Source organism: Bos javanicus, chromosome 6 (assembly GCF_032452875.1).
Source record: "Bos javanicus breed banteng chromosome 6, ARS-OSU_banteng_1.0, whole genome shotgun sequence".
NCBI lineage: Eukaryota > Metazoa > Chordata > Mammalia > Artiodactyla > Bovidae > Bos > Bos javanicus.
The window spans coordinates 88,913,544-88,927,551 of NC_083873.1; the positions used below are offsets into that span (position 1 = coordinate 88,913,544).

The 14,008-nt window shown below is 36.9% G+C and overlaps 2 protein-coding genes across 6 annotated transcripts in view; one reads left to right on the forward strand and one right to left on the reverse strand.

The window, feature by feature from the left end:
* The window catches only part of LOC133249690 (alpha-fetoprotein-like), a 63,832-nt gene extending 56,134 nt beyond the window's left edge, over positions 1-7,698 (forward strand). The window contains 1 exon segment of the mRNA XM_061420454.1: positions 7,254-7,698. The gene's annotated coding sequence lies outside the window, so the exon portion shown is untranslated.
* Positions 1-14,008, reverse strand: part of RASSF6 (Ras association domain family member 6) — a 74,933-nt gene that overhangs the window by 5,623 nt on the left and 55,302 nt on the right. For all 5 annotated transcript variants that reach the window (XM_061420449.1, XM_061420448.1, XM_061420453.1 and 2 more), the window contains 4 exons: positions 11,981-12,078; positions 10,402-10,586; positions 6,319-6,420; positions 5,645-5,696 (listed from right to left, as the gene is read on the reverse strand). In XM_061420449.1, the coding sequence (XP_061276433.1) occupies positions 5,645-5,696; positions 6,319-6,420; positions 10,402-10,586; positions 11,981-12,078 (437 nt within the window). The remainder of the gene's footprint in view (positions 1-5,644; positions 5,697-6,318; positions 6,421-10,401; positions 10,587-11,980; positions 12,079-14,008) is intronic.

Sequence of the window (14,008 nt, forward strand, 5' to 3'; positions counted from 1 at the left end):
TCTCTGTGCTGGGCACACTATAGAAGAGAGCAGAGTAAAATCACTTCTCTCATGGCCCTTACACTCATGGAGAGGATGGTGATAAGGAAGACACAGTAATAAAACCTATCATATATAGTGGTAAGTATTCAGGGGGAAAGTTACTCAAGGAAGGGGATAGAAAGTGTTCGTGTGTGTACATATGTATATGCAAGTGAAAGGTTTTAAATTATTGATAGAATGGCTGAGGAAGGCCTCACCGAAGATGTAATATTTGAGCAAAGACCTGAAGGAGATGAGAGAGGAATCGTGAAGCTATGCTTCCCTGGTGGTTCAGACAGTTAAGCGTCTGTCTACAATGTGGGAGACCCAGGTTCGATCCCTGGGTCAGGAAGTTCCCTGGAGAAGGAAATGGCAATCCACTCCAGTACTATTGCCTGGAAAATCCCATGGACAGAGGAGCCTACAGTCCATGGGGTCGCAAAGAGTCAGACACGACTGAGCGATCTTCACCATAATTCACCACAAGCTAGAAGCTAAGTCGCTTCAGTGGTGTACGACTCTGTGCGACCCCATAGACGGCAGCCCCCGAGGCTCCCCCGTCCCTGGGATTCTCCAGGAAAGAACGCTGGAGTGGGTTGCCATTTCCTTCTCCAATGCATCAAAGTGAAAAGTGAAAGTGAAGTCGCTCAGCCATGTCCGACTCCTAGCTACCCCGTCGACTGCAGCCCACCAGGCTCCTCCGTCCATGGGATTTTCCAGGCAAGAGTACTGGAGTGGGGTGCCATTGCCTTCTCCGATTTAGGGGACGTGTGTGTCAAAAGAATAAGTAAGTAAACTGAGCACCCATGAAGTCAGTACATGCCTAAAGATATCGAAGAGCTTCTCTTGTGCCTCAGACGGTAAAGCGTCTGCCTACAATGCAGGAGACCCGGTTCGATCGCTAGGTTGGGAAGGTCTGGAGAAGGAAATGGCAATCCACTCCAGTACTCTTGCCTGGAAAATCCCATGGATGGAGGAGCCTGGTAGGCTACAGTCCACGGGGTCGCAAAGAGTCAGACACGACTGAGTGATTTCACTTCACTTCACTTCAAAGATGTTGAAGAGCAGCTAGGGAACAAGGTGGCTGATATGGAGATGAGGAGAGGGCTATTAAATGATGAAGAGAAGAGGTAATGGGACCAGCACAAAGATTTTGACTTTGCTGTGAGAAGGGAGACAATTGGAGGATCTGAGAAGTGGTACGACACAGTCTGACTTACACGGTTAAAGAATTGCCTGCTCTGTTGAAGTAGACTGAGGGGAAAAAGGTAGCCCAGTCAGTCCCTTCTCTGGTATCATGTGTTTCTTTGGGCTTTTAAAAGTTCCAAGGGTCAGAACTGTTCTCATCCCCTGGACTGGACTTTTCCAGGAAAAAAATGCAAGACAGGGTCCAGAACTTAGAAGCCCAGCTTCCCCACAACTAGTCATATGATTCATTACCGGGTCCACAGAGTCAGTGTTTGCTGCTTCAATTCCTCTATGATTTCTGAATCAATGGGGAACCTTGATAATTCAGCTCCTCTCATTAACCCACCAGAACCCTCTTTTTAAAAAATAAATTAATTGCTTTTAATTGAAGGCAATATTGTGGTGGTTTTTGCCATACATGGACATGAGTCAGCCATGGGTATACATGTATGTGTCCCCCATCTAGAACCCCCCTCCCACCTCCCACCCCATCCCATCCCTCTGGGCTGTCCCAGTGCACTGGCTTTGAGTGCCTTGTTTCATGCATCAAACTTGGACTGGTCATCTATTTCACATATGGCAATATACATGTTTCAATGCTATTCTCTCAAATCATCCTACCCTCTCCCTCTCCCATAGAGTCCAAAAATCTGTTCTTTATATCTTTGTCTCTTTTGCTGTCTTGCATATAGGGTCGTCATTACCATCTTTTAAAATTCCATATATATGTGCTAACATACTGTATTGGTGTTTTTCTTTCTGGCTTACTTCACTCTGTATAATAGGCTCCAGTTTCATCCACCTCATTAGAACTGATTCAAATGCATTCTTTTTAATAGCTGAGTAATATTCTATCATGTATATGTACCACAGCTTTCTTATCCATTCATCTGCTGATGAACATCTAGGTTGCTTCCATGTCCTAGCTGTTGTAAATGGTGCTGTGATGAAAACTAGGGTACAAGAGTCTCTTTCAAGTCTGGTTTCCTCAGTGTGGATGCCCAGCAGTGGGATTGCTGGGTCATACGGCAGAACCCTCTTTCGAACTTTACATCTTATGTTAACTTGGGTTTGCATCCTCAATTTGTTTTATGCTTGATAATATAAAACAATGTTTCTTACTTCATGGTCACCTGGGATAATTATTAGAAATATATATTCCCAGACTGTCCTCAGATCTGGAGGGGCTTGAGAATTTGTATTTTAAATGAACTCTCCAGGTCATTCTGAAGTGTGCCTCAATTTGAGAAACACTGTTATAGATCATGGGCTTAGCAGATAAAAGGTTTTAAAAGTACACTAATCTATTTTCCACATTACTACCCAAACAGGTGCTCTATGCTCCATTCTTTTCTCTATTCTTAGTCCCTAAAAAGGTCTTAGTTATGATTACCTTCAGTTCTGGATTTCATGTATAAGAAATGTGATTTTCACAGGTAAAATGTAAAGAACTATGGTTTTATAGTAAAAATAGGCTTCTTTTTTTCTGATTTTAAAATAATATGCATGTTGTGAGAGGGGAAAGGAGGTTATGTAGGTCAAAGGGTACAAATTTTCAGTTATTAGAAGAACAAATTCTGAGGATCTAATGTACACTTGAAAGTTGCTGAGAGTAGATCTTAAGCATTCTTAGCCCAAGAAAAAAAAAGTTAACTATGTGAGCTCATAGATGTGTTGATTATCTTGATCACGGCAATCAGTCCACAGTGTATATGTATATTAAATCATGTTGTACACTTTAAATATATTCAATTATATTTGTCAATTATCCTAATTATTCATCAATAAAGTTAAAAACCTTTATATACTGTTGTAATTATGAGGAAAAGCACAAGGCAGAAAGTAAAAATTCCCTGGAATCCTAGAACTCTGAGATAAGCAGCATTTGAGAGGACACCCCTCCATATGTCTCTTTAGGTACACACACAGACAATACATAAAAGTGGTCATATCACACTCGCTATTTTTATTGTACACATTTAAAAAAATCAAAGTTTATTTTTTGCTTTTTTTCTTTTATGCTTTTTCTTCTTCCCATTGTCTTTTCTGTATCTTCCCAGTCCCCTAACCAAACAATCAATGTTAATGGCTTGGTATTTATCTTTCCATACCTTTCTCCCTAATCATATACTCATATAAACCACATATTTAAATAGGGATTTATAATTCTTTTAAAAAAATGAAGTCATTCTCTATACATTTATAGGCATGTTTCATTTTTAATAAATATGTGTTGTAAAATTCCCTCATTCAACTGGTACAGATCTAACTCATTTCATTATAGCTGCGTATTAATCATGTATTAAATCATTCTTCTATAATGGGTAACTTTGCCTTTAGCTTTCTATCATTATAAATAACCTTGCATATAAATCTGTAGATAATAGTGCTTTGATTTATGTGAAACAGATTCTCACCAGTGGATTTGCTGGGCTAAGGAATATGTATACTGTAGATTTTTAATAAATATTGTTCAAATGAGTTCCAAGAGAGTAGGAGTCAGATCTTCACCAGAATTGCATGAACATATTCTTTTACTCTTATCCGTGCCAGCCAGTAGGTGGAATCAGATAAAAGATAACACGGCATTGTGGGTTGAATATACACGTCCTTGACCTTTGCATTTCCTTTAATACTTGCATTCCCTTAAGTTTTAGACTTTCCTAAAAATATTTACAGGTTGTTATTCTCTGAACTGCTTTATCATACTTCTTTGTATTTTTATTGGACTGGTTGCCTTTTCACTATCACTTTGCAAGAACTTTTTGATACTGTAGGTATTAATCTTTCATCTGATAGTCTTCATAATCTTTTGTTTGTATCTTTTACATTTTATACAGTCCAGTATTTTTATCTTGTAGTTTTCTCCTAAACAACCAGAATGAATATACACACACACTCAGAACTTTCAAAATTTTATATCTATATCTATATCTATATCTATCTCTCTCTATATATATATTTCTTATATTTAAGCTTTCAATTTATAAGGACTTCAATTTTATATATGTTTGGATATCCAATTTCCATTTTCTTATAGTTGTTCTGGATCAAAATGTATTATTTTATGTATTCAATTTCTGGCTCAAGCGATCAGACACTTAAATTACAACCTGAGCCATTCCTATAATTTAACTTCAAAATTTTTCAGTTTTAATGATGGCCATTCTGGCTGGTATGAGGTGATATCTCATTGTAGTTTTGATTTGTATTTGTTTAATAATTAACGATGTTGAACATCTTTTCATGTGCCTATTGGTTATCCGTATGTCTTCTTTGGAGGAATGTCTGTTTAGGTCCTCTGCCCATTTTTTGAGTGGGCTGTTTGTTTTGATGCTGTTAAACATCATGAGTTGTTTGCAATTTTGGGAGGCTAATCTTGTATCATTCGCATCATTTGCAAACATTTTCTCCCAATCAGTGGGATATAGTTTTGTTTATTGTTTCCTTTGCTGTGAAAAAACTTTTGAGTTTAAGTAGGTCCCATTGTTCATTTTTGTTTTTATTTCCAATATTCTGGGAGATAGATTGAAAAAGATATTGCTGTGATTTATGTCAGAGAGTGTTCTGCCTATGTTTTCCTCTAGGAGCTTTATAGTATGCAATCTCACAGTTAGGTCTTAAATCCATTTTGAGCTTATTTTTGTATATGGAGTTAAAGAATGATCTAACTTTTTTCTTTCTTTCTTTTTTTCACATTCAACTGTCCCTTTTCCCCAGCACCATTTGTTGAAGAGACTGTCTCCAACATTGCGTAGTCTTGCCTCCTTTGTCATAGATTAATTGACAATAGGTGCAAGGGTTTATTTCTGGGTTTTCTATTTTAAGGCTTTCAAAAATTTCATTTCAATATTGCCTTAGGGTTTCTCTAATCCATCTTTTACTCTTTGCTCCTAGCACCCCACACACAGTCTCTTCCCAAGGTCCTGATGCTAACTTTTACCCCACCACATAGTTCTGCACATTTTTCTCTAGCGAGGAAGAGGGAACACTCCCGCAATGTGTCAGAAAGAGGTAATGTTAAGAAAGAGGTAACAATGAGATCAGGGAGTAATGGTATGTAATGATGACTCTAGTAAAAGCTAGAATGATAAGGGGAAGTGAAAAAAAAAAAAGGAGTACAAAGATCAACAACTGAAATGTCTGCAATTCCTGGGAATCTTCCCCTATTCACCGGGGCTATTTGATCACCATTCAGATAGTTTACTGCCTGGCCAACAAGCAAAGTCTTTTGTGTTAAGCTCTTCTAGGATCCCTTATTCTTAGGTTGTCTTCCTTTGAAACTGTGAAGGATGAATAATGTAAAACACTCCACCTCTCTTCTTTCTTTCTTCCCTCCCTCCTTTTCTTCTGCAGAAAGAGGTAAACTGCTTTTCTGCCTTATTAATGGGCAGGAAACACATGCAGTCACATAAGAATAACCAAGTTTTCTTACCTCCTGTTGCAAAAATAATGTAAAGTGCAAAATCCTGGGCACTATTTTCAATCTGTCAATGGAAAAAAATGAACAGACATGAATTCTTTGTTAGTGTTTTCTAAGCCAACCAGATCCAGATTACGTATCTGTTTCTTCACTTTAATTTTTCACTTTCCTATATAAAATCTTCTCTGCTCCCTGGGGATAAGGTAATTTCTCAATGCAGTTACTAAAAGATGTTATATAGTTGTCTTTTGGTATCTGCTGTGGATACCAAAATCCACATATACTCTAGTCCCTGAGTTGGCCTTTTGTACTGTCAGGACTGCATTCATGGATTCAACCAACCATGTATTGTAAACAGTAATATATGCATTGAAGAAAAAAATCCATGTATATGAATATGTATGGCTGAGTCCCTTTGCTGTTTACCTGAAACTATCACAACATTGTTACTTGGCTATATCCCAATACAAAATAAAAAGTTAACAAAAAATCCACATTTAAATAGACCCATGGCGTTCAAACAGGTGTTTTTCAAGAGTCAACTATACATAGGAAAGAATTTTTTGGAACTGAATATTTAATTTAGATATACATGCTTTTATGTCTTTTTCAGAAAAATCCATTTATGTGTTTACAATTAAATTATACACAAGATATTTATAGTTCAGTTCACTGATAAAGATTACCTTAAATTTTTGGAGAATTTGCTTTATTACTTCTTCAGTTCTCATATTACTGTTTACTCTGACCTTAGTTTCTGATCCAAAGGCTGGAGTGAAAATTGACGTCTAGAAGAAAAAAAAAAAAGATTTTTGTAATTTTAAGGACATATGTGACAAACTAACAAGAGTCTGTCTTTTGAATCTGGTCTTCCTTTGCACAAAAAATCCAAGATCATGAGTTTAAAATTTTGCTTTCTTATTTTTACTTTCTTTGTTTTGGTTGTTGAGTACTATGTATGCCTTTAAGCAGCTTTATATTGTTTCTAGAGTAAGTTAGGTAAAGCGTCGTTTGAGAATATTTGAAATATTTTCATTAGATAATCATCCTATTCTTTACTGTAATTTAAGATTTCAAAATTCCCTCCTGTTTGGGAGTAATTGTTCTAAATTGTTTTTATTTGAACCATATGAAATCATTCCTTTTCAGTTGGTCAGAAATGGTCCAGTGTTGGCAATTTCATGTGATTTAGCATAAATCTCAACTGAGGATTTGGGTAAAAGTGCTGCTAATTGACCATTTAGAACAATGTTTCTCACAAGTTGCTCTAATCAATAGTCGGCCCTTTAGATAAAATTTGGTAAACAGCTGCCATGATCCAATAAATCTGATACATCTCTCTTGGGGATTAGTAATGCACCATAAAAACTATAAGAAACATATAACCATACATTTTTTACTCATAATTTTATTCCTATTTTAAAATAAAATCCTGAGAGAGATGAAAAAATTAAATGGAAAATTCCAGAAATAATTCACACATTTTAAATTGTGTGCCGTTCTTTTTTTTTTTTTAAGTTTTTTTTTTTTTTTTTTGTAATATGGACCACTTTTAAAGTCTTTATTAACTTTGTTACAATATTGTTTCTGTTTTCTGGTTTGTTTTTTTTTTTTGCCGCAGGCATGTGGGATCTTAGATACTTGACTAGGGATCAAACCCACACCCCCTGCATTGGAAGGCGAAGTCTTAAGCACTGGACTGCCAGGGAAGTCCCTGTGTGGCAATCAGAAAGTGTGTTGAAAGTGTTAGTTGCTCAGTAATGTCCAACTCTGCAATTCCATGGACTGTAGCCCACCAGGGTCCTCTGTCCATGGGATTCTCCAGGCAAGAATACTGGAGTAGGTTGCTGTTCCCTTCTCTAGGGGATCTTCCTGACCCAGTGACTGAACCTGGATCTCCTGCATTTCAGGCAGATTCTTTACCATCTGAGCCACCAGGGAAGCCATTCTGAGTAGCATGATGAAATCTGGCACCATCCTACTCCACCCTGCCAATATCCCCAACCACTGACAATGTCTGCTTCTGACAGACATCTATCAACTTCATCACAGCCTGATGGTCCAGGATCCTCCTTCTGATATATTATCAGAAGGTCATTAGTAGCCTAATGCTGCATCACAATGCCTATGTCATTTACCTCACTTTATCTTATCACATCATAGGCATTTTATCATCTCCTGCCCTTATAAAATTGAATACAGTACTGCAAGATATTTTGAAAGAGAGGGAGGAAAAGACCACATCCACATAACATTTTTACACTATATTATTATAATTATTCTACTTTATTGTTAAATATTGTTGTAACAACAATCTCTTATTTTACCTAATTTATAAGTTAACCTTTATCATAGGTATGTATGTATAGGAAAGAACATAGTATATATGGAATTCAGTACTATCCTTGGTTTGAGGCATCCACTGGGGGTCTTGGAACGTATTCCCTTGGGACTATGTATCACAATCTAAGCCTCTAATAAGTGTGTTATTCAATATTGGCATTATCAAGAGCTTTCATGATATAAAAACATATCTTACAACTATTTCAACTTAAATTCCTAGATGCCCATCATTGCATACCCATTGATAGGGTGCTTTGGGTTTTGGGGTTTCATTTTCTGCTAGTTATTATACTGTAGTGAATGACATTTGTATGAAATATCTTTAGTTTCACTTGATCTCTTTCAATCAACAGCAATGACACTAATGTAAACTGAGTTCTTCTTTTGTGCAGACACTATGCTAAGTGCTAAATTCATCTCATTCCACTTAATCCCATGAACAGCCTTGTAAAGAAGGAAGGATGAAAGCTAAGAGATTGAGATTTTTCATTTGCTCAGCAAGAATTTGCAATCAAGTCATCAAATTGCAAAGACCAAGAATTTTAATTATGATGCTGTGCTGCCAACCTAGTGCCAATTTCATTCTTAGTACTGCGAACTAATCTGGAAGCTGCTCATTTGGAAACACGTGGCTTTCACAGCCTTTCTTAACACAAACCACCCTACATGTGCTGATGACATACAGCATAATTCTGAAGAGAAGAAACCAGGCCTATCAGGAGTTGCGTATCTGTAGGGGACTGTCAAAACTATGTTTTGGCCAGGGAGGAAATTCTTGAGACAGAAAAATCTCTAATTTGAACCAAAAATTCACAAGGGAGATTTCTCCCCACCAGTCTCCAAAGAGACATATGGATAGCCTTCTAAGGGAGGAAGAAGGAAAAAGGTAGAAAACCTTCTAAGGAAAAAGCTTATGATGAATGAATTAATATTTTGTATGAAAGAGCTTAAAATGGTGCCTCACATAGAGTGGTTTTAAAGTATTTATTAAATGAATGGATGAATGAGTGCTAAAATACATGACATAAAAAATTTGAGTTCTAGAAAAAAATGATCTATTTCCTACCTTCAGCCAAGTTAAATATCTTATAAATATTACATAAAGGCACATATAAGTTCAACACATATTAAGTGAAAAAATCAGAATACAAATTATATAAACTATAATTGCTACTGCTGCTAAGTCGCTTCAGTCATGTCCGACTCTGTGCCACCCCATAGACGGCAGCCCATCAGGCTCCCCTGTCCCTGGGATTCTCCAGGCAAGAATACTGGAGTAGGTTGCAATTTCCTTCTCCAATGCATGAAAGTGAAGAGTGAAAGTGAAGTCCCTCAGTCATGTCCGACTCTTAGCGACCTCATGGACTGCAGCCCACCAGGCTCCTCCGTCCATGGGATTTTCCAGGCAAGAGTACTAGAGTGGGGTACAATTGCCTTCTCTGAAACTATAATTGCACTTGTGTAAAAAGTGATATGTATATTATATGTGTAAGACCTGGAATTAGAAATTTAACTGATCAGAATAAACAGGGCTATAGCTGACTTGATCCTTTTATTTCAAATTTAATGTTTGAATGTACTTTGAACCAATATCTTTTGTAGCACTTACATGATTCTAATGGCATTTATGGATGTATTGGTTTCTTTGCCCAAGCGCTGAGCTCCATGCTGACATAGGCACTAGCTGAGCCATCTGTATATCTCCAGTGTGTATCATAGGGTCTGCCACTTAGGGCTGACCAATCATGCTGGTTAAGAACTTGGGTTCTGACATCAGACAAAGCTGGATTTGAGTTCAGAGTTGGTACTTAAAAGCAGTGTGACCTGTGACAAATTGTGTAACCTCTGTGAATTTCTGTGAATCCGAGGTGATCAAAGCAGTCAATCAACCCTGAAATCACCATGAATATTCATTGGAAGGGCTGATGCTGAAGCTCCAACACTTTGGCCATCTGATGTGAAGAGCCAACTCATTGGAAAAGACCCTGATGATGAGAAAGACTGAAGGCAGGAGGAGAAGGAGATGACAGAGGATAAGATGGTTGGATGGCATCACTGATTCAGTAAACATGAATTTGAGCAAACTCTGGGAGATGGTGAAGGACAGGGAAACCTGGAGTACTGCAGTCCATGGGGTTGCAAAGAGGTGGACTGGTGACTGGTGACTGAACAACAACTGTGAACCTCAGTTAACTCATATGTAAAATAGGGGAAATAATAGTATCTACTTCATATAGTTATGTTTTAGTGAGTAATGAGATAAGCCAGCAAAACAATTTCATGCCAAATAAACAGAGAGTACCCAGTAATAATAGCAGTAGTATATCTGATAGTATTGTAAGTTTGAATTGTAAATTCAATTCAGTGATATTGTTAGCACAATAGACAGCATTCTTTCAAATGACATTAATGGAATTGTAACTCACTTCATGGTTGTAAAAGTGTCCATTAATAGAGGCCCTATGCTTCTGTCTGTCTTTTCTGTCCATCGTCAGAGGCGTCATCCTTTTCCTCACCAGGGTTGCTTCACTCATAGTTCTGTAGAGTAATGGAGATTCAGGCTCTTCGTTTGCATGAGGCTTCAGAGTGCTACTGTGATAAGATAAATAGTCTGGGAAGAATAAAGGTTATAAACCCATATAATTTAGCTGCTCATCTCTTTGCATCATAGATGGATTAGTATTAATAAGTAATTATGTGGCTAAGCAATGAACTAAAATTCTTTTAAACAGAAAATAGCAATGATCTTGTTTAAGAATAGGGACATCTGGTGACACTTGTGTTCCATTTTACCTTGGAATCTTAATTTAATTGTAGTTAGAGTATAAGCAAGTGATGTTTCATCTTTCTCTAGCACTGGTGCTAAATACAAATAGATTTTTATTAGTGTCAAGATATTGGGATTCCCCTGTGTTGAAATGAGTGTTGTCAATGGATTAATTATTAATATAAGGATCCTCATATAAAAGATGCCAAAAGGCCATAGGACAAAACTAAGGAAGTCCTGGTAGGAGCATCATGTTTGTTGTAGAATATGAGTTGTTAAAGGACAGTAGAGGGGATGAATTGAGAATGCTTTGAAAAAAATTAGTTACACATTGGAAGTTGCTGGTAGCTTCATGAAGATAATACCAGCATGATACCCTTGTTCAGTCTGAAATCAGCTTGGTAATATCACCATTCCAGAAATGTGAACCCCACTCCAGTCTCAGTCATCAGCTCCTCCTTGGATCTCTATATACCATATAAAAATGAAAATCCATTTAAAATACAAAATATCATGCCTGTCTCAGTAAATGACAGAAAACTAATAGTATTATATCATTGTTGTTATGATTACTGATGTCACAAGTCATAGGAGCTGGCATTTTCCCTTGGTTTGTCAAATTTGATATGAACTCATTTGATGTTTAAGGAGATTTCTCTCTTTTTTTAAACTTGTTATTTTATATTGGAATATAGCCGATTAACAATGTTGTGATCGTTTCAGGTACACAGCAGAGCAACTCAGCCATATAAATGCTTAAAACAACTCTATCAAATATAACAAACCCAGCATATCTGCCTCTGAGAAGCCATGTCATATTAAGTATTAACTAAAATGTTTAGCTTCTCAAAAGATGTAGAATTCAACCTGAAGGGCTTGGTCTTAACATAAAAAACTACTGAGTGTTATAAATGATCCTAATCCTTGGGGGGAAATACTGAACAATTTTATGTATGAAAAACTTTATTCAAACCATTCATTCTCCCTTATCTAATAAAGCTAAGTGACTTAATACATTTTTTTAAAATAATGCTTTTATATAGCAAAGTAAGGTTCTTAAACATTATATGAGCACTGTAGTGACTTAAGTTGGTATGCTCCTAAGATATATTTTTTAAATATAAAATAAGAGTTTAATAAGTAATGGTATATAAAATGTTATATTTTAGAAAAGCATTTAGGATTCATGCATTGTATTAGCTAAAAGAGTCTCCTCATAGTAAGAGTTTGATACTGACCTTCCTGGGAACCTGTTCCTCCAGTCACTGGAATCTGATCCCTGTCCAAGTCACTAATGCGATAAAGATCATCAAATTGTCCCCAGCGTGTCATTCCCCTGAAAAGTAATAAATTGTGTAAGTGATATCAATTATATTCATCAAAGGGCCTATCATAGTTTCCAGATTTACAGTATTAATACAGGACCATGGGCCTCTGTGGGTAGACACACCAGCCTAAATTATAACAATCTTTATATTATTAAAACAATATCTATACCAGAGTAGTCAACATACATTTTAATTAATTCTTGTACTGATTCTTAGCATGTTTTGACACAATATTTTAGTTACATACTGAAACACGCAATTATATAGATTCTGTAAAATGTACGGAATATGTAGAAACCAACAGAATCCATTCTTATACAGATACCTCACTATGCTCTTCAGTGAATTTAGATACAAAAGTGTTTACGAGACAGCAAAAGAGACACTGATGTATAGAACAGTCTTATGGACTCTGTGGGAGAGGGAGAGGGTGGGAAGATTTGGGAGAATGGCATTGAAACATGTGAAACGTCATGTATGAAAAGAGATGCCAGTCCAGGTTCAATGCACGATGCTGGATGCTTGGGGCTGGTGCACTGGGACGACCCAGAGGGATGGTGTGGGGAGGGAGGAGGGAGGAGGGTTCAGGATGGGGAACACATGTATACTAATTAAATAATTTTCTATTGAAGAAAAAAAAAAAGTGTTTATTCTAACTTGCATTGAGCTCCCATTGCATTCAAAGCATTTTAAGGTAAAGTGATTCCAGTATAATAAGATACAAAACCTATCTTAAAGACCCTTGAGCACTACAAAGAATTCAATTTATACAGCAGGAAAATCTCTGGGAAAGACTCCTTTTCTGGGACGTCATGATTTATAAAGTGTACTATTAATTTTCAATGCATTCTAATGCCCAGAAAAAATAAAACTGGGCAACTGCTTATCTTTACCAGTTGGACCAAGGCTCATTTTTTATTTTCTTCCTGGCTTTAAATAAGTTACTTATTTTCTCTGTGCATTAGTGTTCTCACCTGTAAAATGGGGATGAACATAGAGTGAGGTAGGATAGGACTGTTGAGAAGATGAAAGAGTTAATTTATGTAAAACCCTTGAAAAAGTGCCCAACACACAGTAAGAACTCAAAATATGTGTTAAAAAAACAACCGTGGTTGGCTTAATCTTTATTGTCATCCTCATCACAGTCCCCATCATCTATATGTATTTCATGCTGGGTCTGGAGCCATTAGGGATCCAAGGTATTCCTAGATCTCTCTAGGTTAGTAGATAACTATCATATCTGGGACTAGTCTTAGCTCTTACTAAGAGTCTCTTCCAATGTCTGTTTTCCTTATGGCCAAAAAATATTAACCCGCAGGGAGTTTGTGACATTAATTCTACCCACATGTCACTGTAGCAACAACAACACAACGTGCTTATTCATACTAATGGTGCTAAATATGAATAAACATGATCCTTTTCTTCTGTGACCTTTGAATTCCTTTGGAGTCTTTTACAACTTCTATATCGAGTCTCACAATAATAGCCTTGTGACATAGATAAGATAATCCTAATATACTGATTTATTAATTTTCCATTAAGCTCTACCATCCAGGATATAGCCAGTCAAAACAAATGTCCTAGAAGTTCAAAAACTTTACTTAGTAACTTTAACTCAAATGAGAACAATTCCAGCCCTGACTCAGACCCTAGTTATTCTTCCTTTTACTTTTTTTAAGTTGAAGCATAGCGACTTCACTTTCAGTTTTCACTTTCATGCACTGGAGAAGGAAATGGCAACCCACTCCAGTGTTCTTGCCTAGAGAATCCCAGGGACGGCAGAGCCTGGTGGGCTGCCGTCTATGGGGTCGCACAGGGTTGGGCACAACTGAAGCGACTTAGTAGCAGCAGCAGCAGCATAGTTGATTTACAATGTTTTAAGTGTACAGCAAAGTGGTTAAGATATATGTATGTATATGTATATATATTTCTTTCTCA